Genomic DNA, 27928 nt, shown 5'->3' on the forward strand with positions numbered 1-27928 from the left:
AAATGAGTAAAAAATGTCTTAAATTACCGGTAAGTGAATTTACCGTTAATTTGAGCAGGTATATGAGATGGTTTGCCAACGGAATGAGCAATTTTACTCTTAAAATAAGATATTTAGATAATATTCACTTGAAATAAGACAATGTAATTGTGTTTTCTAATTTTAAGTGTAGATTTTCCTGTTCCATTGGCAAAATGTCTCTTTTACCTCCTCAATCCAAGAACAAATGCACTTATTTTAAGAAATAATGAAATAATGACTTATCTAGATTTAGATTTTTTCCAGTGTACCTCTTTAATCAAAGAACAAATGCACTCATTTTAAGAAAAAATGACTTCTTTAGATTTCAATTTCAACAGTAATTCTGTTTATTGCAGCAGAATTATCCCACTAAGACTATTCAGCATCATGTTTTGGATCATTATCCTGCACAAGGACCCAAATGACGACTCCTTTTTGTTTTGTTTACTGGTGTATTTACTTAAAAGCATTTAATATAGTGCTCCTGGTGGATGAGCTGCAAAAACTTGATGCAACTTCAAAACAAATGCAAGTAAACACAGCAGGAAACTCACTGCAAAATAACAATGGAAGTGCTCCAGACCACTAGAGGGGGTCGACAAAGAACCCTACCAGACCAGACCGTCCACACAAACAGGAGGTAAGGCTTTAGCGCAGGATTTATTTAATTTTTTTTAAGTTGGAGGAAAAAAGATCATCCTTGCTTTTCATTTTCAAACTCAATCGTACAATAACATTAAAACAAAACCCTCCAATGTGGTTTGTTCTGTGTTAAACTCCCTCCAGGGGTCTGGAGCACTGCTGCGTTTGTGTTTGCCACCGCACCAAAGTCTTTGAAAGGAGTGTCATCTTCCAACAACACGGTCAGCTTCATCTCTGAAAGCTCACAGCTGTGCAGGATAACAGATTAATGAGGCTCAGAGGCGGATCATCTTTGCTGGTTGGAACATTTTCCACCGTAAACCTTCTCTAACAGGTTGGATTTTACTGCTGCAATAAAAGATGGGTTCGTTTTTAAAAGCAGAGTATACATTCATTCAGACTGCTGTAACCTGGCAATCATACCATAGAGAATATTTACATATCACTGATCGGCAAAATTAAGGCTTCAGATTCAAACAGGAAGAAACCGTTAACAGAGATACTCCCATTCAGGAAAGAAGTAAATGATCAATATGAAGGAAGCATCAAGTTTTATACCAGCATCATATCTTCATGTGTCAACATTAAACTAGGAGCGTAATCCCAAAGCAAACAGCAGCTGATGATAAGGAAGCACACATATCGACTCCTGAGTCACTGGCTAACCACACAAAATGTCAACTCTGAACTCCAGCGATTGCAGATTTATTTGATGCCCTGTTTCCTGGAAAAGCATTTCTCTCTTTGAACTTACCCAAGATTTAAAGCTAGAACTTACTAAACCAGTGGTCAAGATGTTCAAACCCTAAATAGTCGCTCATGGAGCTTTATCAGGCTGATAAAGCTGCTGCAGACCCTTTACTAACCTGACGGAATCCAGCTCATCACGATGAAACAGTAATACAGTGGACCATGAGGGAATCACTAAACCTGGAAAACTGATAGAAACTGGTTTAAAGTGGGATTTAACCAGCTGGATATACATTATCCCAAACAGGTACCATAATGAAGCTGAACTATTAAATTTCAGTTTTATAAGTCTCATTGAGCCTCAAATCTATTCATAAATCACACAGGTAAGGCTGTACATTAAAAAATTACTTGTTTATATATTGCAGTAACCTTATTTGGTCAGTAGATGGTGCAAGATCTGAGTCGCTTCAGACGATTCCAGTTATTTTCCAGCTCAGGGTCAGAAAGAAAAAAAAACATCCAAAAACAAACCGATTGCTGTCCCACTGAAAATATGTTCCATCTATCTGACCTCTGGAATGAGTCTACCATTAATAAATATTTGCTTTCACTCTTCAGCAATACCCTAAAAAAAGATTCAGACGTAGGAAGTTAAATCTGGAAAAGTTTTCCCTCTGTCCTGGGAGGCAAAAATAAAATCCAGGACTGGAACGGAGCCATTAAAATGTTGGTCCTCCTCCTTCGCCTAATGGGCCTCACATTGATTTCCTCTCTATAGTCATAAAAAAGTTAAACTGATAATACAGAACGGCTTAGTTGGCCAGTTTGAGCTCTTTATAGCCGCGCTCAGCCAAACAATCAGCTGTTACGTCATGATGAGCTGGAGCTCAGGTACCCTTCATCTGCTGGGTCCATTAGCCTTTAACAACCTGCAGCCCAAACGTAGAACTACAAATGGAGGCATGAGAAAGCAGAGCGCCCACTGTGACCAGACAGGTGGAGATATACTGTATGTACACCGAACAGTAAAACACTTCAAAGTTCCCAAAGGTTTCATCCATCAGCGCTGCTCCCATCATCCAGTTCAGTGTTTGCAGCTCGAGTGGGACCGTCTGCGGACGGTCAGGTGGGAGTGTCTCTACCGTAGCCCCCCCCGTCACTCGAAGCGCTCGTAGTTTCTGGTCTGTCTGACCCGGGGGACCGTGTCCAGCAGCAGCCTGCAGCACAGAAAGGACAGTTTGAGGGGAAAATCCTGCTTCTACTGAAACCAGAAACTCTGAAATTATTTAAACTTTAGCAAAACTAGCCCATGTTTTCACATAGAAACTTTAAAAACTGAGATTACCCTTTTTTTTCTCAACTTATTTAGGTTCTTTTAATGAAATCCCCACTTTATTGAAAGAGGTAAACAAACAGAGAATCAGAGAACGTCCACATTTATGAGGAACATCTGAAAGTTTCACTGCATGCAAAAGTTTCTGTTTAGAAAAGCAATTTAACACAATATTTTTTAAGTGACAACCCAACGCAAAATACTTAAAAGTAAAATAGAGGAAAAAAATAAGATTAGTGTACTACTGAAAGTATATAAAAAAAAAAACATTTGTCATTTTTGACTCCTTTTAAATAAATCACAGCTTAAAAGTTTTTACGGTCGAAGCTAATAGCTTAGCATGTTCTTTGAAAAACGGCTCAGATTCTGCTTTAGAAGTTCTGTTGCTTTGTCACATAAAATCAAAGTAAAATTAAAAGTTTGTGGATAAAATATAAAAGTTGAAGTTAGAAAACGGAACATCACCTCCTCCTGTGAGGAACTTTGTTATTTTATAAGAGACATGAAAACTGTTTGCTCTCAGTCAATTAATTTGCAAATGCTTCTTTTGATATTTTGAAGCAGCTTACTTGACTCCATAGGCGAGGATGATGAGTCCCATGAGGACCCCTATTGTTCCATCCAGGTACCACACCTTGGGCTCATGTTTGAACACTTCAGCACTAATGAGGATGGAGAACCCCATGATCCCTCCAATAAGAGAGTTGAATCCTAGGAAAAAAAAGAAAAAAAGTTATCATGCTTTCAAACATTTCATCAGTCTTTGCACGTTTGCAAATCTTCTGCAATATAAAGACACGGAAGTGGCAGCATCATGCTCACTTTGGCAGCATTAACTTGTAAAAAAGTGCAAATACTTTTGGGAGACGCTTTGAGCACTACAGGAAGCAGGACTTTAGTTATCCGTCCGACTGAAGCTGCAGGAATGTAGCTGCACAAATGCATGTCATGCTTTTTTACATCGTGGGCAGATTAGTGCTGGTTGGACTTAATTAAAAAAGGCTGCGCTCTGGACGATGCATTAACTGGATTCATGTGAGCATGTGTGTTCACACACCATCGGTGACCAGAGCTCTGCTGGTCAGCACTTTGCCCAGCATGAACTTGATCACGGCGAGGACGACGCACACCAAGCCGCTGACGATGGACACGCTGAACAGGAAGTCGTCCTGAAAGAGAGAGAAAGCCGTTAGTCTTTGATTGAAATGTCCCTAAAGCTAAAGAATCAGTAACCAGCTGCATCCACCTTTAATAAGAAGATGGAAAAACAAAATCTCCTTTTGCCTTTGAATAACATTCCTGCTCTAAATTCTTTAAGATTTCACAGCAGATAATCAGAGAGCCTAAAACCTGGAGCACAAAGGACGGCTGACGGAAGAGAGAGAGCGCAGCAGAGCTCTGTGCCTCTGCAGCAGCATTAATATTGCACTACGGCCTTGGAGCCACGAAAAGCTACTTGGGCTGGCTCGCATCAAAGGAAGAAAAAAAACCTGCTGCGTAGACCTGACTCAGTGCTGGAGGTGAGGCCATGATGTTCACACAATGATCAGAACATGAACACAGAAAATGATCTGTACAGGGATGTTCCGTTTTATTCTACCTAGCAATAAGGGAACTATACACCACACACAAAAAAAAACATCTAAAACACCAAAATAAACCGCCTCAGACCGTTTACAGGAGCCAGATTCAGGTTTAAATATATAAACAAACCAAGGAAACATCCAAATCTCCTGCCTCCTAGATTTCTTTATATTTACTCATCTGCAGAGGCCATAACATGCCTTAAATTCTTCTAAATTTGATGATTATCAGTGACCGATAAAGAAAACCCAAAGAATAGAATATTGGAAAAATACTGTCGCATCCTAATCAGCTGATCCACAAAAAACACCTGTAAAGTTTCCCTGAGCGCCTTAGCGTCTCAGTCTGGGTCAGAGGCGACAAGATAAGCTGACTGGACAGGTGATCTGCTGACGCCTAACAAAGCCTCACAAGTTATGTTAAAAAAAAGGCTCCTTAGAGAGCTGAATTAGTAGAAAGTTAAGTGGAAGGATGACCCCAGTCAGGAGAGGATTGTAGAACAAAATCCATTTCTTTATCTTTACAGATAACGTTCAAATTTCATTTCCTGGAAGTCCAATAGCAAAGTTAACATCTTTATGCTTAAAGAAGTAGCACTTTATACTTCTTTCTGCTTTATAGAGATGCTGATTTAATCTTCCAGCAGAAGTTTGTACCAAAGGCTGGATGAATGACCGTGGTGTTTCTGTTTTACCAAAACATCTGGAGCGTTGGGTCGGGTGACCAGATTTCGATTTCCAAAGACGAGGACATTTTGCCCAGCCTCCAGATGGATTCAGACAGGCTACTCAGAGGTTAATGATCATATGCTTTACTATACCTAAATGGTATAATAACAACTTCTGGTGTAAAAAATAAATGTGTAACAACCAGTAAAAAAATTATAGCTCTCTTTTAAAATACATAAATTAAATAAGATCATGTTCCAGATACGACCTCTTCTGTATTAAAAAATGCAGTTTCAATAAATGACCTCTTTACAGCATCCTCTGTTTCCCCAGGTCTAACAAAGTACTCAAGTCAACTTTGCAGAGGAGCTCTCACCTCGCAAAGCTTTTTAATTGTGAGCTTTCTGATCTCCTGCACCTTTAATAGCCTCTGAAACATGTGTGCCAGCTTTGCACACGGTGCACTCAGCTTCCCCCTTGTTGCGACTTGTCATCTTTGAAGCTGCACTGTCCTTTCGGCATTTTGTGTCCAATGCTGGTTGCTCTGCTCCCTGAATGTGGGTGTGTCTCGCTAGACCCTCCCATAAGGCATTCCCTTGAGAATTACATCAGATCGTGGACCTAATCTTCTCCCCTGCCAGGGTTCCCGCAGGTCCTTAAAAAGTCTTAAAAGGCATTAAATTCTTCAAAATGAAACTAAGGCCTTAATTGGTATTAAAATGTCTTAAATCAGTCTTTCGTAGGTCTTAATTTTTACAACATCATAAATAGGATTATTTTTATTATGATTTATTTTTGTAATCTAAATAAAACATTAAAATTGACTTTTTTTTTTTTATTATTAAAAAAAATAACGACTTGCCATTATTGGTTCGTTCCTGATAGCGGAACCAATGAAAGGGTTGTTGTGGCCGGGACATTTGGGAGATTCTTTTTGTCTGGAAAATATGAGTGTAAATGTAACCAAAATTGTCTCCAGCCAAGAGTTTTCTCCATGGCTAAAACCAGGGAACATCCATGAGGCTCAGTGGATTTTGTGCAAGAAGTCATTCAAGCTCGGAACGATGGGAATTAAGGCAGTGGAGTCGCACATGCGAAGCACGAAACACAAAGCGTCAAAATCAAGTAACCGAGAAACAGCCGGTATTTCTCAGTTTAGTTCCACCCTTGTCTCTGCAACGCCTCCACTTATCACCAAATCAAACATACTAAGAAAACCATACAAAGAAAAATAGCTGCAAAAAAGACTTAGCACTGGTTATGTTGTGGCTTTAAAACTGATTTGCTAAAACAAAGTTTGTGAATTCAGTTAAATATTTGTTAAAAAAAATCTGTCATTTGTGTGTTTTTAGCTTTCTTCCTGTATGGGAAGCTTTTCAAAATTTGAAACATTAGTGGTTTATGTTAAAATAAACCTTTGGGTTAAGTTTTCGCAAGCAGGTTTTTTTTCTTGTGTTTCTTGTAAATTTGGTCTTAAATTTTTTATTTCAAGTGGCATTAAAAAGTCTTGAAAAGTCTTGAATTTAACTTGCCTTATGCTGTAGGAACCCTGCCTGCACTTTTTCAAACATCCAATTTGGTCCCTGCACATTTTACCATCCAAAAACAATGTTACACTACACTACACAGACATTCGTCGAGCACTAGGACCAATTGCCCTACTGTCTTTTCTTGTGTGATTGGCCGTCACCGCTGTCCCTCCTGAGAAGCTCACTGTACAAACATCTGATGCTGATTAGATGGTCAAACACAGTAAAGTTAGTTATATTGAAAAATTTCCCCCATTTCTTTTCTTGTTTTTTTTTTTTTTTTTTAACACAGTACTGTCTGGCAATGTTGCAATAAGAATAATTGTCTTGATGCCAAAAGGAGCCCAACAGATTTTACTTTCACAAGTGTAGCAGTATGGCAATTGCCATATTGCTCCACTTGTTTCATGCATATAAATTGCTTTATTATAATTATGCAGGGAGTTTTACAGTTTATATGGACACTGCAATGTAAATAGTGCAGAAAAACAGAAAAAGAAAAGGAAAAGAATAAAAAAAAAGAGAAAAGATGAAAGAAAGAAGAGAAAGAAAGGATTTCGCCCATTTCTGAAACCAAAATTTCGTCAATGCATCAGGCAACAAAGTACCGTAATATTCTGTGCAAAGCGCCAATCGATTTAAACATATGATCAGAAAATCAGACATTTATAATCCCGCAGAATGTAAAAAGTGGACCTATCTGGTCAAAAGGGGACGTTTGGTTCTACTAACCTAGCGTTATTTGAAACCAGAACCAGCAATGCTGATGAAGTGGAGTCAACTCAAAGCCATCTGGGCTTCTATTAGCTCTGATCTTCTCCATGCCCAACAAATAAAGACATTTATTTTTTTAATTAGTGTTGGGTTTTCCATAGTGATTACAATTAGAAGACTAAGGCTTGAAATGTTTTCCTATATCTTTAATAAAGCAAAGCATGAAATTAACTTTCTAAAATTAGTGATGCATTTGTTTAACCAAAAGCTTCTCCCTGTTTTATCGTGGCGTTCTGGTACTGATCTGTCTGGATTCATGCATTTTAACCCTGGAAGTGTATTTCTCCCCCCTGTAGGTCACTACCGTCCCTGAAACCCATTATAAAAGTGATGAAGATTTGCTGAGGACACTAAGGGACGTTAATTGGGCCCAGAGGACGACAAACGGAGCAGTCGGGTGTCAAAGAGTCCCACCTTCATACATTTCCAACCTGCATATTTAAGCAGCTGCTTTCCTCATTAACATTTCATGAGGATGAAGAAGTAGCAGAGTGAGGAAGGCTGAGCGGCGTCTATGATGCTGCCCTGACTGCTCTGCACCAGAAGCTGGCGTGTTACAAAGCCAGAGAGAGAAGGAAAACAATCTGTCAGCCTTTGTTTACGTTTTTCTGCTCGCCATGTATCACCCTTCTTCTCTGCCACAGCAGATGAATAGAGGGGAAACAGAGTCGCTCCAATAAATCGATACAGGATTTGGAAAAAATAAATGAATTTCTGACCTTGGTGAGTTAGAAAGGCTCGGGAACCATTTGCCCCGAGCCGATCCATGAATAATAGAAACATGATTAAAGCAGAGTCACACACAGAGATTTCTAATAACAGGAAATCAAGACTTAAATAACGATGTTTTTATTTTCAAAATGTAACGTTTTCACACATATTATAGAATTCCTTCACATTATGGACAAAAATTTTAACAATTTTTGAGAGATTTTATATTACGAACCAACCTGCTGCAGAGGACAACTGTGAAAACGGAACCGATTAAAATAAAGACTTTTTGTTGTTAAAAAAAATAACACAGGGATGACAAGTTGATTCATTCTAGAATTTTAGGGGCATTTTCAGATGATTTTCAGGACCACAAATTGGCCTCAGAACCACGCTTTGGACCTCGCTGATCTTTTCCCCAATTTTTCCTTGTTTTTACCTCAAATTAAATCCAACTTGATATAGAACAGCTGTAAACATTACTTTCCAATCTAGGTTTCAATCTGGACTTTGACGAGGCCATTCTAACAATATATGCAGCCTTCATTACACTAAACTATAATCTAATGTGAAGAATGATGCAAAAAAAATAAAAAATCAAGGTTTTAAATTAGGAAAAACTTGTTTAAGGAAAGGTAAAAGCAATATACGAGATTCAACAACTGATTTTATAATTATTATTTGAATATTCAGTTTAGATCCTCAGAGGTTTCTACGGCGACCAACACTGCCTAGCAACAGGGCGATAAAGCTATTTGCAGGGTGTTGAAGCTCCCTAGTCTTCACACCTGAGATCTGTGACATTCTTCATCCAGCAGCAGCGCCAGGATGGTCGCACCTCATCCTCACCAACAGTTAGTGGGATAAAAACTTGAAAACTAGAAACGAGCTGCCTCCTCTTCTCCTGCTTGAATCTCGAAATGGAGCCTTTTATTATTTTATAAAAGCTCCCTCTACAATAATTTTAATTTGGTTATTATAGCAAAGACTTCCCACAATGCATCTTTATCTAACAAATGAAAATATAAATAATTAACCTGTCTAGAAAAGGTAGAGCATGAATGAGGAAGCGGCAGCTGCTGCACTTCAGGAAATCGATCATCTGTTCACACGATCTCTTTACCTGAAACACACAGACTAAGCTGGGTGGAGAGAAGCGTTGTTAAAAATTAAAAGGTAAAGATCTGGTCAAAATAAGAATGGAAATCACTTTAAGGCTGCAACTACGATCCTAATAATGAGGGATCAACATGTTTCTGTCTCTGCAGAGGCTTTTTACAAAAACATAAAGAAATTTATACAGATTTATAAATGAGCCTTCAGGCAGAAACCTTCTAAACCAACTGCTGGTCACCATTTTCATTTCTTATCCTCGGCAGGTTCTGCCAACTTAAGCTACTTGATGGTCAAAGTCCGATCAAACCGGCCCTGAAAGGCCAGACGAGGACACACAGAGTCCGCTCGGTGTAAATCCTGTAGATATGTGCCACGGCTGTCTGCATGTGAGGTACGGATATTATCAGACACAAACACAAATTCAGCATGGCTGTTTCCAAGTCTATAATCTGTGTCCCTGGCAGACAACCAGAGGAGCGTCCTCGTCCTGGCTGGACATGTCCTGGATAGCTGCAGACATGACCACTGATTCCAGTAAAAAATCGGATTATGGTTCCAGCATAGCGATGTCAGGTGATCCTGTTTATGGGAGTGACTGTCACTATCACGTATTCTAATGCTGCATGTTTCAATTTAAATGTTGAGCTCACATGCTGCAGCCTTTCGATAACCAGTATATTGCAGTAAAATTGTTTTTTTTTAATGATTTCCTGATGCATTTTTGTGTAGAATATTTAATTAAAATTCTCACCACTTCAGGCAGGAGCTTGGTGGCCAGGTCATGGATGGCTTTTCCCATGATGCACATGGAAGACAGGATGAAGATCACGCCCAGGATCACACAGGCTCTGTGAAAGAGAGGGAAACAAACCTTACTTTGATGCTCTAAGCCAAGGGTAAACAACCTTTCATAGCTAAAGAGACACTAGCTATTAGTGTTTATTCACAAGAATTGACATAGGAATTATGTTGCTGTCTTAAAGATATTTCAGGATGGATCATCAAAATAATTCATCCTCCTAATTGTCAATCATTCTGGTGCTATGTTTACGTAAGGCCGCCCTATGTGCTCATCCCCATTTTCATCTGACATGGTGAAGAAATTGCAAATCTTCTTTTGGAAAGTTAGCTTGAACGAGCAACTTTTAAACGAGCGTGCACGAGGAGAAATGGGCTTCTGCACACTCTCGCAAGCGTTTAATAGGCGTTCCCTCTCGGGAACAGTTTTTTTTTTTTTAAATAGTGGAGAGTCTTTTCAAAAAGTCGTGAAAATCCTCCTCTATTCTTTTTAACAACCCAGAGTTTATTCATATTCTTAGCTTTTAAAATAAGGAAAAACATAAAATGATTCATATTCATGAAGAGGAAACATGGATTTTATTCTTTGGGGTAATATTCCAATAAAAAAATAAATATATAACACATTTTCATGCTAATTAAAAGAAAAATGCTGGTTCTTTCAACGTCACTATGTAGTGAAGAAAACATTCTTTATAAAAAAAAGGTTGGTATTTGTTAATGTAGTATGTTAGTGGGTTCTTTAGCCTCCATTAAGAGCCATTTTAAAGGCTCCAAAGAGTCACATGCAGCTTTGTTGCTGCAGCTTTCAGACCTCTGCGCTAAACTAAAACCAGCATAATTAGTATCAAAGGAATGAAAGGAAACAAACAGGTCAGGGGCTTGGATGTCTAAATTCTAAAGACAGCCATTCAGCTTTCTTCCAGTGCTATAGGGGGTATAGATGTGTATTGACTGAGAACCAGCAGATGTCCTTTAACAACCTTCATCCAATTAACCAAATCTAGAGGGAAACCGAAGCCAGATGGAGCATATGTCCTGGTCATGCATGGTTTCCACGGCGAATGCGCTCAGTGTCTGAAGGCTGCACTCCGGCGACACTCGGAGTCCTGGGTTATGACTGGATGCTGTAACCAAGGCAACACCCAGCATCCCTTTGGGAAGTCTGCAGCAGGACAAACACACACAGAGCTGAGCTTTCCTGCTACCTGGCTCCCTGTTGCTTCCTGCGCTTAATGAAAATATGACTCCTCTGCTTCTGATTCCTCTGCAGCAGACACCACGAGTGAAGGCTTTCAGCCAAACACCCGGTCCGATTGGATCCGATCACATTTCATCACTCAAAGCAGAAAAGCAGCATAGAATGGGTTGTGAACAAAGGGCGATTGTTTCGTAAGACCTCCAGGTTTTATTTCAACATAGATAAAGAAAAATAACTCATCTACTGCTCCCAGACCTCAAGTATGTTACCGTGGTAACCACTCAGCCTCTTGGCTTCACTGTTCAAGTATCCCTTTCACGAGGCACAGACAGGTCAGCAAATTAAGAAGAATAACATGGATCCCTCAGCAGAGAAAAAACAGAGAGGCTGTCTAGAAACGAGCTGAACCTGGAGGAAAAAGAACGCAGTTTCTTTAATCTGTTGCCGCAGGGGTACACTTTGCACAAGTTGGCTGCGAAGATGCTTCCTGTTAACTGGGAGCTAGATCAGAAGCTGAGCTGCTTCACTGCAGAACTTCTCCAATTAGCTGGAAGGAAAACCTCTGGAGGTCTGATGTCAAGTGAGTGTGTTGATCTGTTCACGCAGAACAACAGTGAAATGTAATTTTAAATTGGTTTGCTTGTGAGACTTGGCAACCGGTTTCCTAAGATCGGTTCTGATTGGCTGAGCAGGCCATTGGTGAGCCATTGATTGGATGCTGGGAATAAGAGGGAAAAAAAGGTTCCCAAATCGAATGTTTTCATACATGTTGCTCCTAATGGTTAAATCAGGCCGGAAGAGTGCCGTTTTAATTTAGTCCTATACTGTCACACTGCCAAGTTAGGTGCTTTCTGTGGGGGAAGAGTTACAAGGAAGTTCTGCCGAATCAGTCTGGATAAACCAAAATTGACTTTTTTTTTTTGTTTTCTTTTTCAGAGCTTTTGGGGCTTTTCCACAAAAGTATGGTCTCCCAAAGGCGATTCAAAAGTTTTTCATAGAGAACAATTTAGCAGCAGGCCGTGATGTGAAGTTTCACCTGTGCTTTTATTGTGAAATGCAGCCAGCAAGACCTTCACAGGAAATGAGATGTGGTTGCCAGGGGTAACGCTGGTCCAGACCAAGGCAGATGATTTACTAAATATTAAACAATGATTCCAGCCACTAAATAAGGTAAACATGCCCACTATTATGATCAATACCAGCACAGGAAGGACATGTGATGTTATACAATAACTTTATATCAGGAAACGAGCGCAGCACTAAACATCTGCTGGGATGGTGACCTCATTGGTTCAATAAAAATATTCTATATTAAAAATCAAATCAGCACAAACATCAATTTTAACTGCAAAAATCAAGTATCTGATGTGTGCTGAAGAATAGACGTGTTTTATTCAATTCGGAACTTAACGGGGGGGATAGTTGACCTCTGGATGACCTCAAAAATAATCTTTAATATCTCATAAACAACAGCAGCATGTGATCTCTTTGATTAATTTTTTCTCAATTTTACACCTGACCATTTAAAATGCCCACACCTGCACTAATGAAGCAATAACCATTCAGTCTATTTATTGAGTTTTTTTCCATGTCAGTGATGAATTTTTCTTCAATATACAAGTGTACTTTATTAAACCAATTATAAAACTAATGAGCAGCAATCCCTCGTATTTAATTAAACGCTTCCTGACCGCCACCCCAATATAGTAGCAGTAATAAGTTACTAAATGTTTTAAACGATTAAGTTCTTCTCTTTTTCCACCGTATTACACCTGAAATCCCAATAACGCTGTAAAACCCTAAAGCATCTCTCTTGATAACTTTTTATAAATCGGTTATTTTTTACTTTAATCTTTTGTAATTTACGTGTTTTATCACAAAGGATTGGGATTGGATTAGTACACAAATCAAATGATAAATGGAAAAACTGATTTTTGTGAGTTTGAAGGTAAATATCCAGCTGGTGATATATTTCGTTCAAAAATGTGATTTTATTTTTCCTTTAATTTCATCATGAAAAGCTTATTAAACATCCATTTATCTTAAAATAGGCTCAATAAAAATCTTAATCTGAGCACACAAAAAAATGACATAAAAGCAAGTGTGAATTATTTAGTTTATTTTTTCCAAGGTAAAGTAAAAGGTTAAACTAAATCCAATAATTACCATCTTTGTCCATTTTTATCTACATTTTTTAGACAGTAGCAGGATGGCAGCATATCAAACAGTTTAACTGCTGTATTGCTTTATTAGTCAATGTTTTTCTGTGCAGGTTTCCATCCCTCCTCCATAGGATATGATCTCATCTGTTGTCTCTCCTGCAATTACTTGATACTCCTCAGAGACCGTGACACATCTTCACTCCTGGGTGTGTGAATCGAGCACTTGCTGCTCTGGAAGCAGCACAGACAGCTTAGCTTTTATCCGAAATGAAGTTCAAGGCTTCAGGATTTTCATTGCTCTTTATGTTTCGACATTTATGCATAGACAGGCTGTTGCAGAAAACTTCCTCCCCTCTGATCATTTCCACATTGAGACCTCAAACTTTAATGTATTTTAATTGGGTTTTATGGTCGACATAAAGTGAATAAATGTGGAAGTGGAAGAAAAATATTTAATTTTCAAAATTTTTTTAGTTCAAATCAAAAACAAAAATGTGTGAAATAATTAACTTTGGTTTAATCTACCACAGAAAAATAGTTCAGAACTGCTTCTGGCAGAAAGGAAGAGCTTTCCAACAAATGCCCGTCAAGGAGGTTTACGCCTACCTGGATGGTGCATTCAATGCTTCAGGACATTTGGGCACCAAACAGAACACTACACATCATACCTCACTACATCTAAAAAAAAATGTTTCAATCCCTCCGAACATTACAGACTAAGATTCCTGCTTTTAGTTTAAGAAAATGTGTAAATGTTCCCAGACTTTACTTTTGCGAGGTATATGCGGCGGATGACCAGACTAACACTCACATGTATTCCCGGTGGGCTGAATGCACAGCCGCCGCGTTGCTGTAGCGCCACAGCACAATGACGGAGGACAGCACGTCCAGCACGGCGTCAAACTGCAGAGAGAAAATATAAAGAAGTATTTAGCATGCGCTTCACGACATTCCCACCGTTCGGTTTGTGGATGTGTTGGTGTGGAGGCTTTATTCTCGACTCACAGCAAATCCAAAAGCAGAGGCACTGTGGCGCATGATGGACACAGCTGGAAGAGAACCAGACATATATTTATAAATTGGACTTTATTAAATGAAAGTAAACAAATTAAAATATATGCTGAATAATCTTTGAAGATCCAACAGTTCTACTCTCTAAGTTCTGTACAAGTCTGGTCAGATGACAAACTGAAATCTTCCATTTTATTTTTGGTAGAAACAGATGAACACAAACCTATATATGCTTGATTGAGTAGCAAAAACAGGAGGTAAGATAGAGATACGAAGCAGACATGAGGAAGGAATCCTCCTCCCCAAGTTATTTTTAGAAAAACTCACAGGGGGCTTGCAACCCGCCTCAGCCCTGCATACAGAAACACAACCCAGATAAATGTTGGTTTCTCTCTGCTTTCCCTCTAGTTTTCCCTGCTTCTCTCCTCTTGTATTGTTTCATCAACATTCTGTCACTCTCCCAAGGATTTCGCCGCAATCTACCACTTTTACTTTCAATGGCAAAGATCCGCAGTCCCTACACTCACATTGCAAACTGTTGGCTGCAAATGAGCATGCCCTGCATACAAATCAGTGAGCAGGATCTTTTTATGACACCTGAGGTCTGCTTAGCCACATCCTGAATATATATACCCCTTCATTTCATTTTAAAACAGCTGAAATTTAACCTTAACACCAGACTCCATGTACACAATCCCCTGTAAATAAGCTGACAGCGATGCTGCTCATCAGACACAGAGTGACAACTGTGGGAATTAAGTCATTTTAAAATTTTAAATTATTCTGGCTTAAACATGTATATAAATGTACTCTTTATCAGACTATATTGTCCAAAAAGTGAGAAAAATGTATATAAAAAAAAAAATCCTGTTTTAAAATCTGTTTTTTTTCCCCATTACTTTCTCTCAGTTAGTTATACATCAGCTTGTACACCTAAATTCGGCCAATCATATATCAACGGTCATCTGTCATTAAATTTTTTCGGTCATAGCATCTTGATTCATATGTCGCAGCTAATATACGCAACGGTTGAAATAAGAAATAACAATTCCACAACATCTTCGTCCCCACTTCCCCCCTCTAAATAAAAAATGTATGACGGAGGAGACTCATCCACGACCTCTGACAAAAAAAAAAAAAAAACTCTCCTCCTCTTGCATGTTTCTGCTGTCCATAGCGTTCCTTGACAGTGTCGTTGCTAAGTGCTACTTGGTCCCAATGTAATTGTCCATTGGGAACCTACTAGCACTAATTTGCTAACTATTTCGCCAGGTGCTTCAGAGACACCAGCAACCAAACTTGCCACAATAATCCCGCCCCCTTGATTGACCAATCACATTCACTTTATTCTCTTGTGTAAAGTCGGGCAACACTCGAGAGAATTCGGAACTGCAACCATTGAAACAGCAATTTCCCTACCACTATAAAGTTAGAGATTACTGTGACTTGATCTACGGTACTTTCTACTTTTTGACTAAGCTTATAGTTAAAATCGCTCAGGTTATCCTGATCTATATCTATAGTTATGCTGCTATAGGCTTAGACTGCTGGAGGACATAGGGACCCCTTTTTCATCATTCTGCTTCGTTCTATCTCTATTCTCCCATTCTGCAGTATTGGCTGTGAACCCATCCAGAAGGAATGAAAAAACTGGAATGCTGCCTTAGATTATAGGTGATAGTTGAGCACTGTTTTTCAGTGTTTATTCCTTTTTCTCTCATAGACATAGTTCGTCTTGTTTGTCTGCTAACCTGTTTCTTTGCAGCAATTTTAGTTACCTTTTCTAACATTAAACAGTATTTGTAGATGTGTGCTTCTATGTTTGTTTTAAATGTCTGCTTCTATCTCCTTGAACTTGCTAATGGCCGCTCATACTAAGTTTGGTTCTGCTGCAGGCTTCTTCTGGTCAAAAGGGAGTTTTTTTTATTCTCCACTGTTGTTACAAGCACACTTAGTGTGAAGGATTGCCTTAGAGTCGATGAGTCAATGCAATGCATTAACTTTGAACCACTCTGACTGTATGATCTGATTGAATTCTCTCTGTAAAGTGCCTTAAGATGATGTGTTATAAATTGGTGTTATAACAATAAATTCAATTGAATTCATCATGTTTGGGAGGGGGGATGCTAACTTGCAACTGGAGGTGAAAGCATCATGGTTTTGATGTTATTTGTTGCTAAATGTACATTTCTGGGGATGGAACATGCAGTGTGAAACCTTGCAATAAAACCTTTTCTTAACTAGAACATAAAAAATAAATGAGGCTGCCAGCATAATATTGATTCTAAACTCACAACGAAAGCACAAGCATCAGTGCAATAAATTGAGTAAATATGCTAAAGGCTCTATCATTCAGAGGGAACCTGATATGTATATTTGAGACAGCTAAACAAACGTCTCTCTCCGCTGTTTATTTGCTGTTAATTCTCACTGAGCAGCTTGTCAGGTTATCTCTGGAGATCTGAGTACTATGTTACAGCTGACAGCCCCACAGCAGCAGAATCAAGCACTTTATCTCAAACCAGGGAGGGATTTTCGACCTTTATTAATGCATAGTGTCTTGGTAAATGTGGCATTAAAATGTTGCTCTTGTTTTGTTTTGATTTAATCTCGTGATCGGCTGGTCATTGCCTTCCATAATCCTGTGACGGTCTTGGCCTCATGGGTTGTATCATGTCTTATTATGCATGAACATTGATCAGGTTCTGCTTTAAAACTGTTTCATCTACTTGTTTGTGATGTCATGTGACCAGATGAAGGCATTCACTAGATAACTCAGTTCTAGTCAAACTAGAGAACTAGTTGACTGATTTTCAGGGGACATCTAGGATAGAGTTCCCTGACCTTAACCTCAACAGGACTTTTGATCTCATGTTTTCTGGAGGTCAGATTGAGACTGAAATTAATCAAGCTGCAGATTTAAAATTAACATTTCAAAAAAAGAACTAGATAAAAGATAAACATTGGGAATTTTCCTCTGGGATTAGGACTGAACACCTTAGAGCAACAATGTAAAGAACCCAAAGTCTCTCAGTTTATACAGAAATGTTTCCCACTTATCCAGTTTACAGTTTATATAATAAGCAAGAGAAATGTTTCATGTTAAGAAAAAATCAGCCTAAAACCATTAAGTGCATCAAGGAGAGAAATAAAAAATAAAAAAGATCAAATTTGTTAGATGGGTGAAGGTAGAGGAGGAAACGTTTTAAAAAAGAGGATTTAGGAGCTGACTTTCCTGTTCCTGAAGTTCCTTTTTCTGTTTCTGGTAAATCTCTCCTTTGCTCTAACCATTCCCCGATCTAAGAGCCTTTTCCACGCAGGATTAAGAAGGGGAGGTGCTGCCAACCCATCAGCTCAATCAGCTGAGGAGGGCGCTCTGCCTCCCTGCTGGACTATCTGCTGCAGAGCCAAAAATCAAAGTGGACAGAGGATCTCACAATGCAACCATTTCACTGTGGAGAGAATGTTTGTTGCAAACATGTGCACAACACCTTTGGGACGATATCTTTCGCTGCATATGCTTTCTTTATTCTAAAGTGAATGCTTTTCGAGCGACGATCGCTGTTAATTAAGCACTAGCTTAATTAAACCAAATAAAACTTACTTAGAACCGTAAATATTTTGGGTTCCTGGATAAAAGACATAATGTTTGATTCTACACAATACAATTCCTCTTCATTTTTTTTTTTATGGTTTTTTGGGGGTTTAAAAAAAATGAAAAAAATGAACAGTTTTTGCAAATAAAATGACGGATACAGTTTCTTCTATGGGACGTTGATATTTACAAACGGTTATAGTTTTAAACCCATATAGTTGTTAAGCTGATCGTATCCACTGACTTTATCAATGTTCTACAACTTTTGTGGTTCAAAATGAAGCAATTGTATATTTTTCCCAGTAAAATAACATTTTCTCTGATGTGTTGATAGGTTTTAAATGCTTTTACAAACAAACGTTACAGCTACAAAAAAAAAAAAAAAAAATCATACTCAAGGTCAAGTCATATAGTAGTATTTCTCCTGTTTTCCAACTGTAAAAGTGAAAAGGAAAAGATAAATTCACCCAGAGAAACACCTGACAATTGACAGGACCTGTGACACAGATGGTAACGCAATGGCTCTCAAACCAGGAGCTCATGGGTTCAAATCCCAAAGAAGTCAAACTTATTTCCCACACAGGTAAGTCTTGTCATTTTCCAACTGTAGAAGAGAAAACAAAAACATGAATCCACCCAGAAAAAAAAGGCAAAAGTGCAACCAGAGCTGTGGCATAAATGTTAAAGCATTGGCTCTCAAACTGGAAGCTTGTGGGATCAAATCCCATAGAAGTTGATCTTCTGTTTTCCCAACAAATGAAGAGAAAACAAAAAGATAAATGAATGAACACAGAGAAAAGTCAAAAGTGTGACAGTTGTAGGGGGGAGAGAGAAACAATAACTGGAAGAAAAGGGTTTCACTACATTACTTCTAGCCACTCTAAAAAAAATGTCTCAAACACCAATTATAAAACTTGAAAATGCAACATTAAAATATAATAATGGCTAAGTAGCCTTTGCAAATGCAACATTTGTTCTTGTAGTGTAAATGTTACCTTTTTAAGTTTAGTAAGAAAACTACTCAAGACAACTTTATTTTAACTGTCTTTAAAAGTTTTATTCAGACCTTGTTTCCTGATGTATAACCCCTTCCGATTATTGTCGTGGAAACAGGGAGGGGACACGGCCCCCTCCCCGACCCACCGCAGTGGGTAATTCCAGGCTACGTCAACCACAGATGGAATTGAACTCAGACTCTGCACCACTGGCGCCTTACAGTCACAGACAACACCACTCTGCTGTGACACCTGTCACACTTTGGACGTTTCTCCGGGCGCATTTATCTTTTTGTTTCAACTTCTACATTTATTGGAAAAATAGTTTCCTCTGTGGGATTTGAACCAACAAGCTTCCAGCTTGAAAGCCAACACTTTAACAATCACACCACAGGCCCTGTCACACTATGGTCCTCTTCTCGTAGCGCATTTATCTTTATGATTTCAATATTCACTTTGAATAACCAATAAAAACTTGAAGTTGCATGTATCTTTTAGAGAGTTCTCTTCAATGAGGCAAACCAGGAATTGAACTCAGACCCACTGAACTCTAAACCAGCATCTCTTCTCTCTGAGCTACCAATACAGATCTAACAGCTTCCTCTTTAAAGCAGTAACATTCTTCAGATTACAAACCCAGAATTGCATAAAACTGTTCACATAATACTTGATTTTATATATAAATGGATCTTTTCTATAATCTGAGAAGGATCACCAGTATTTGATCTTAGCACCTTCTGTTCCAGGTCTGGCTGATAACACCTCTGCACCACTAGACCGTCAACACTCCATGTCCAGATTAACTTTGTTGTTCAATAAAATCTTTCATCAGGAGTCAGTGCCGTGGTCTTCATTTTCTTTACCATGAACTCTTCTTTAAATACATTCACCTGTTTATGTTCAGGATTACTGATAACCAGGATAAACTGATCATGGTAGTCCACAAGGAATTGAGCTCTAAACCCTCTGATTTCTTTACTACCTCCATCTCTCTCTGAGCTATTGAGAAAGGAAAACACCCATCTTTCCTTTTTCTATCCATAAATTTGAATATTTATTTTAAAAACACTTTTAATAAGCAGAACTAGAAGTTTTCATTAACTTAGTCTGGCATCTTTATCAACCACTCTGGCATTTTAGCATTTTCAACCAAGAGAATATTTCTGTGAGCAGCTCTTGCTTCAGAAAACTAAATCAAGTTTATCTCAAGTTGCCCAAAATTACTTGCATTATTACTGAAGCAAAGCAGCAGATGGAACGGTTATGTAAATGTTTCATTTAGTTAGGTGTTTTATCTGCAAACTTTGTAACAAAACAAAAAAAAAAACATTTTTAGTGTCTCAGTCAAGCACAGGTGGAACTGAACTGAAATCTTCTGATTGCAGACAATACCATGTTGCTATGACACCTGTCACACCTTCAGTGTTTCTCCAGGTGCATTTATCTTTTTCTTAACGACTTCTACAGTTGTTGGGGGAAAAAAACAAAAACAAGACCTACTAATACAGGATTTGAACCATCAACAGTTCAATTTTAGAGCCAACGCTTTAACAATCAAGCCAAAGGTCCTCCTGCCAGGTCTTATATTTTTCTCGTAGGGGTTTTATCTTCTTGATTCCAATTTTTACTTTAGAAATATTTAACAATATGGACATTGCTTGATTTGGGATTCAAACTCATTCATTTTTGAGTCTGATAAGACTTTAGGAATTTAACTCAGAATTGATTCACTCAAAAAATAAGTTAATAAACAATCCACTGGACTTTGTTTCCAAGTTTGGAGACGTTTCGCTTCCTGTCCAGGAAGTTTTCTCAATTCAAAAGGTCAGAATTAGCATTGAGTTTGAGGCTTTATAGAGTGGACCCAAAACAAAGCCTTTTTTTGGCTTAGAAAAGAGGCAAATTGCTCTGCCCCTAAGGAATTGGGAGTCGTTTTTGGTTCTTTGTTAGACCGGAATACCTGATACTGGTCTATGCCTCTGGAGGCGGGTAGTTAGGGGGGATTGTTGGCCTGGCTGACCAGGCGAGGTCTTCTGCTCCCCTGTAAGTGGTGGGGGTTGTGATGATAGCGGGAATCGACTCTATCGCTGAATAGTAGGTTTTTAAAAGCTGAAATCTGAGTCCACCCCCTCTGTTTAAGGTTTTTTTCTTTCTTAACATAGATGGCTTCCTTCACGCCCCTCTCAAACCACCTGTCTTCTTTGTCCAAAACGTGAACATTCTGGTCCTAAAAAGAATGTCCTTTGTCCATAAGGTGTAGATGTACAGCTGAGTCCTGTCCGAAGGACGTAGCTCTCCTGTGTTGGGCCATGTGTCTGTGGAGAGGTAGTTTCAAAAGCAGAACCTCAAAAGCAGAACCTAGACTCCTTAAGCTGTCCTCACAGCCTCCAGGACCCCCTGTCGCTCATATGTGGATCTCAGGGTTCATCTTCAGAACAAAAAAAAAATAATAAACCAGACTTAACGTTTGAACTCAGAACCCTTTTGGTTTCCCAGCAGCTGCTCTCCTCACTCAGCTGCCATGAATGTCCAGAATCATCAGAACCTTTGGATTTCAGGGCTAGAAACACGATCGGATCATGGTAGACATAGAACACACCTTAGCTGGTCACAGACATTGGGTTCAGTAATAATATTCAGATTGTTCAGCTAAAAGAATCCCTCTTTGGTCTTGGTCTGGCTGCTGATTCCCTGCCAACCAGTCTGTAATGTATTTCTGCGCTCAGCCACTCAATGATCTCTAGACTAGCAGAGGGTTTTTAAAATCTGTTCTCTGAGCTACAGGGAGCCAAAGGAAGGACTTCATAACTGAGCCGATGTGCTCTACTTTCTTAGTTCTAGTGAGGACACGGGCAGCAGGGTTTTGGATCAGCTGCAGCTGTCTGGTACAAGATGACTTCAGTTTAGATTTAGATGAAGAACAATTTGTTGATCCATGCATTGATTTCGTCGCTGCATTCACCCAGAGCTGGAATGCTTTGATAGTTACCTGCTGACATGGTGAACAGCTGGGTTTCGTCTGCATCACTATGGCAACTATGTGTCCCCTACTGACACATAGAGGACCCTGTCCTTCAGGTAGGATTTAAACCATTCCAGTGCCGTACCATAAAGGCTGACCCGGTTTTCCAGATGCTCTGATAAAATCGAATTAATCTGAGTTAATTAACTGAATTAAATCCAGTCATTAACAGTATCAGAGGTCCAATAATACCAGCACTGTTGCCCTTCAACGGATGTCATTGAACACCTTCGATGATGTCCTGTGGTTGGCATGGAAACCTGACTGTAAGAAGCTGAAGCTGCTGGTCATCGTTAGGACAGTATCCAGCTGCTAAAACGCAGCTTATTCATTAATCTGACTGATGGGTGTTTGTGTGTGGTGTGGGGGGTTTTGTAGACTAACTCAGATCCATCATTAGTGAAATATAAACACAAAATATCAAAATAAAGCCAGGATATGATTCAGATTCAAATATTTACATAGAAGGGCAATAAAATAGTGTTTGGAGCTAATGACCCAGTAAGATAAATAACCCCTGAATTGCCCCTAAGTAACCCCACAGTATGACATCAGCAAAGCAACCATTATTATTAGCAGCATCTGGCAGCGATATGATTGATTGTTCAGGATCTATTAAATCTTCCTCCTTTAGATGCTGATGATGACGTCAGTCTGGTTGGCAAGGTTAGTCTAATTACATTGAGCCAGAAAGTTACTGCTGCTTTACTCTGATATGGAGCAGATGTGGATAGAAGTATCTAGAAGGGAGCTAGGGGAAAGGAGACTGGCACAAGGGGGCAACATAGTGTAACTCAAAAAATACAACACTGCTTAAATATAACACAAAATGGAAAATAAGCAAATTACCAACAAGACAGAATTACATAAATAACTAAAAACTCAAAAAGAAGTCCAAAAGGGGAGAACAATTACAGTACACCCAAAATGGCGGATAAGAGACACAAAAACAAACATAGCCCAAAAAAAAAACAAAAAAAAACTGAATAGTAGCACATTAACATCAGCTGTTAAGCTGACAGAGAAAACATTTGTTTCAGTAAATAATTTCATATATATTTTGGATAGTTAGATAGTTTGGCACACAAAAGAAAAAACTCAATTCATGAAAACAGTGGAATTAATCTTGCCAGGCCAGACAGCTCTCTGGGAAAAAAAAGAATTTAAACCTTTAGAAAGATCTAAAATAAACATTTAAAATAACATGTTTGCATAAATATGCACAACCTTAAGCTACTGCTTTGTTGGTTTTATTATTTTATTACTCCTCTTTTTGGGGAGGAGCCTCTCAGCGTGTAAAGCCGCTCCTAATCTGACAGATTGCCCGGGCAGCTCCTGCTGATTTAAGGCCAGTTTCTGCTTTTGAGGCGTAGCCTCTGCAACCGTCAAATATGTCTCTGTGCACAACCAGGCCCCCCGCGAAGAGGTTCTGCAACCGTCATCATGCACCTCAAAAAACCCACGCAGACCTCAAGGGGAAGTGCGCAGACAAAAAGCAGCTGTGATTGGTCCTTGGTATGTCTTTCCGGCTGTCTGTGGGGTCGTTCTTCTCGATTCGGAGCCGGGGAGCGCCATTTTTAAAACCGAGGAACAATGGAAAAACTGCGATGAAAGGTTAATCGGTCTTTTTGCCAACTCCATTAAGAGAACCTGTTCCTCTTCGATGTCTAGCAACTGTAGATCCATCTCCGTGACCGTGATATCTTGCCGACGCCCCATTGTTGTTTTGGAAAATAAACACTCAAGTTCTCGCGACCATCCGCTAAAGTTCTTGCAAGTTCTCAACAAGGCTCCCCCTAGCGCTTTGGTGGGAAACTGCTGCGCGTCCCTAGAAATTCCAGACCGACGTTGCAGAAGCATACCAAAAAAAACTGCTTTACTACCAGAGCTAAGCGACATTTGACGTGTGCGGTTGCTGAAGTATAATCCGCCCTTTAGATGTTTGCTTTGTGTCATTGTCGTGTTGAAAGACGAAGTTCATTTTCAGCTTTTTAAAGGTTTTTTGGCAGCACTAACTGGTATTTGGAGCCGTTCAAAATTCCCTATACTTTGACTAAAATAACTGAAGAAAAACAGCCAAAAGGCATGATGCTGCCACCACCAGACTTCACTGGAGCTATGGTGTTCTCATTGATGAGCAGCATATGTTTTGAAAATATGTCTAAAAAGTTCCTCATTGGTTTCATCAGACCATAACATTTGTAATATATTATAAATTATCTCACATGTTTGCAAAATTAAGTTCAGCTATGATGTTTTTCTATGTGAGATAAGGCTTCTGTCTTTGCATTCTACCCCAAAGCCCAGAGATATGAAGAATACAGGAGATTGCTGACACATGTATGACCTGCAGCTCCTTCAGTGTTGCTGTCAGTCTCTTGTCAGCCTACCTGACTAGTTTTTTCTCATCCGTTTTTGACGTCTCTTTGGATGATCTTCACTGAGCTCCATGGTGGATTTAAAGCCGTCTAAAACACCTGAGCTTTATTTGCGGCTGATCAGAGGCACTTTATTGGTGACAGGTGTTTGCTTACGTTCAACATGTTTGAACGTAACTGGTTTAATCAGCCACACCCACAGTTATAAAAGGGTTTGCACAATGTAAAAATATTATATCAGTTGTTTATTTTATTTCACCTCCCTGAAAGATTTCTGTTTCTTTCAACTGTATTGTGGAGGTTATACGTCAAAGTAAAGGTGAAAAAAGATGTAAAATTATTCATTTTGTTGAAATTTATTAACATGACAAGAACCTAAGTTTTAAGCAGGGGTGTGAAAACTTTTTATTTCCACTTTAATCAGTAAAAAAAAGCCAATATGTGTCTAACTGAGCCTTAAATAAAGCTGTTGCGCTTTTAAATTAGAGTTGAGTACAGGGAAGCAGATAAAAGGACCATGTCGACTCTGGAGGAGCTGCAGAGATCATCAGCTAACTTTAATAGAGAAAAAAAATGACAAAAAATGCTTTTTTGCAAGAATATTATCACCATGAAGAAACATAGCAGTGGCAGCATGATGTTGTGGGTATTTTTTTCTTCAACAGAAACAAGAAATCTGGAATTAATATGCAGAAATCCTAGAAGGAGATCAGTTAGATGCAGCAGAAGGCAAAGACTTTAATAATAGAGAAACAGAGCCGTTTAGATCAGCATATTAAAATGTTCCAGTTAAGAATCTGAGGCAACACTTAGTGTTTTCTTTTCTTTATCTTCTGCTGCTTAAATAAAGTCTATCATTGAATCCTTTTCATGAACCTTCAAAATCGTGGTTTTATTTAACATAATGTAAAGTACAATAAGGTCTTAAATGATCTAAAATGTTAAGATGCCTAAAATGAATTATTAAACAGCAGAATTTTCTTTGTTTGTCTTCACATTCTATTGACGGGGCTCTAAATCGAAGTGAACAGCTGTGTGTGTGCTGACAGATTCATTCATCACCTCGTCTTCTCATTTCGGCACCTAATCTGGAAGCAGCGCTATGTTTCATTTATGAGGAGAGAAGCTGGTGTGGCGGGCAACGAGCTGCCGCCGCCAGGCTAATGAGAAATAGAGGATGAAGGGGGGGGGGACCATAACAATGGTCCTTCTTGCTGTAGTAGCAGTCTTCAGAGTGGCAGGAAGCTCTTATATTCTGCTCTTCAGGCCGCTCAAGAGGTAATCAAGAAGAGTGAAGCAAAGTGGGAGCTCTTTCTTAAGGCACAAGAGGAGGAAAACGCACTGGAGAAGCATTAGTCTGTTTAATCTCAGAAAACAACAATCATCTTCTTAACCGATCTGTAATTCTCTCCTGTTGTTAACTAGAGATAGATATTAAGGTGGAGGAAACCAGGTGCTGCTGGATCTTCTATTGATCTGCAGGGCGTGACAGTAATCATTAAACCGGTCCTTCAACTGAAGATGACAGCAAACACACGAAACACCAACATGCATTAAAGGAAAGGACTGCTACTCACTGAAGGCGGCGATTGCCAGGATTATGGTGGCCACGATAGACGCCCAGGACACCCAGAGGGCTTTCTTGCGGTAGCTCTGCGCTTCGTGGGGCTTCAGGCGCATGCTGCTCTCCAGCAGACCTACACAAAGAGACACAAAATAATGAAACTTCTGGAAAACTAAACTTGTTTTCATCCTCCCACTAATAATAGCTTCTCACAATTTACAGAACAATCATTTCTCCAAAAACAAAAAACTTCTCTTTGACATCCTTTTGCATTCAAAGTGTTACTGTGGACCTTTTGCTTTCCATCTGTTTTTTATTCATTTTTAATATGTACATAATCGTCTCCCTAACCGTTTCTCCTTTCTTTTCCCTTTGTTTTTGTTTTGCTTTTTTGGGTAGTTTGCAGAATAAGTCTTGTGATTATAAACTTTTTTTAAATATATATTAACCAGTCATTGCAGCAAAGCCCGGTGACTCATGTATTCAAGAATAAATGTTTCTAACATCATTTAAAACCTTGTTACTAACATGCCTTAAACGGTAAAAGAACTTACTTTACCCTCAATTATTGCTATATTAAAATGAATCCTGGTTTCCAAACAGGAAGGGACCAAACTCTGTGCTGCATATCTCTTCCTGTCAATCAGAGATCTACAACCTATGGCTCCAGGGCCACAAGTGGGCCCTTTACAGCGGCTCTTATTGATTGATTGGCTGATTGATCTCACGGTGGAGAAATTTACTCGTTACATCAGCTCAAATAGACAAAAACAGAAGAAGAAGAAGGTGCCAAAGGGAAAATAGGTGCATGGGATATATATAGTATATACAGAGTGTCCACATATGACAGCTTTTATTCTTTAGCAGGATTTATTATAAAATGATAAAGAAACAAATAGTGGTTTTGAATATAGTAACATAATAAATAGTATTTTTTAAGTAATATTTACAACAGAATTACATTTAAATATGTTTTTAGATCTATTTTTATTGTCATAGGTTCAAAACTTTATATTTACATTGTTTTATACAAATAATACTTATGAGATTTTCATTTATTTTCTTTATTTTAAAGCCTAAAAAATACATATAAAGTGCTGGTTGATTTAAATGGCAAGAGTTACCAAACATTTTACAAAAACAACACATTTTATTAAAAGATCATGGGACATTCGTTACTTTAAGTTATTATTTTTTTTCCTGCTGGATTTAGAGCAAAATGGCTCTTTGGATTTAAAAGGTTGTGTTAAACCGTAGTTGTTCCTCTCCACTGTCGCCTCCTGCTATTAGTGCAAACCAGCGGGTTTACTTTTTTATTTTTATTTTATGGATTTTTAAAGTTCAATCTTCTGAATTGAAATGGTTATGTTGGTTTATTTAAATTGGTCCCATTTGTCCTTAGTGTCATGAGCTGGTGTTATATATTAAATATTTGACATTTCCTACTAAAATAAAACCAGCATAAAGTGTAGATGGATATCAGGACTGAAGCAGTGATTAACCCCATGGATCATAATTCACATCTGCTTTAATGTTTCTATGGAACACTAAAAGTGAATATTGATAATGTTCTTTATTTTTTTGTTTAAAAAAGTTGTATAAAGTATGCTAGTTTGAAAGAAAATAAAAAAGATTGTGGGAAATTGAAATGTTTTTCATCTAATTGAAATCACAGCATTTTTAATAGAGGAGTTCCCTCCATAAAATGACGCACAGAGATCTTAATAAGACCCCAATGAAAACCTGTGACTCCACCTACCTCTATCCTCTATGTTCTCCGCTATCTTCATCTCCTGGTCCATTTTGAAAGCCTCTCCCTGAGTCTCTGTGTTGTTCTGCTGCTGATGTGGGGACTCCAGCTGCTCGCATTGGCCGTGCGCCACCGTGGGATCCGAACCTGGATCCGGGTCCGGGGCGGCGGTGGAGTCTGGCAGGGATGGGTCCGTCATCTTCTGGGCTGAGCTTCCACTGAGGCGCAAAGAGAATGTCGCACCTGGGCGAGAGGAGCAACCTTAGCAGACAGGGAGGGAGGAGATCCCTGCTGGAGTTAAGAGTTTGGAGAAAATTACGCACGGTGAGTCAGACAGCACCGGAAATTGGGATGTGTTGACTTCAAAATAAAACCCAGTTG

General features: G+C 38.9%; 1 protein-coding gene and 1 long non-coding RNA gene across 2 annotated transcripts; one reads left to right on the forward strand and one right to left on the reverse strand.

Annotated features, from left to right (window-relative positions):
• Positions 1-255: 255 nt before the first annotated feature.
• LOC107094133 (transmembrane protein 163-like) lies at positions 256-27925 on the reverse strand. Its single transcript, XM_015389567.1, has 8 exons — positions 27557-27925; positions 25811-25930; positions 14238-14281; positions 14044-14135; positions 9823-9919; positions 3747-3858; positions 3259-3400; positions 256-2573 (listed from the first exon to the last, which is right to left on the reverse strand). Exons 1-8 carry the CDS (start codon positions 27744-27746, stop codon positions 2513-2515), a joined length of 858 nt encoding a protein of 285 aa, XP_015245053.1. The 5' UTR covers positions 27747-27925; the 3' UTR covers positions 256-2512.
• LOC107094134 lies at positions 9288-9942 on the forward strand. The gene is made up of 3 exons (XR_001481654.1): positions 9288-9462; positions 9536-9644; positions 9831-9942. It is a non-coding gene; the product is annotated as an uncharacterized LOC107094134 (long non-coding RNA).
• Positions 27926-27928: the final 3 nt, after the last annotated feature.

Source organism: Cyprinodon variegatus, unplaced genomic scaffold (genome assembly GCF_000732505.1).
Source record: "Cyprinodon variegatus isolate N-32 unplaced genomic scaffold, C_variegatus-1.0 Scaffold465, whole genome shotgun sequence".
In the NCBI taxonomy this organism is placed as follows: domain Eukaryota; kingdom Metazoa; phylum Chordata; class Actinopteri; order Cyprinodontiformes; family Cyprinodontidae; genus Cyprinodon; species Cyprinodon variegatus.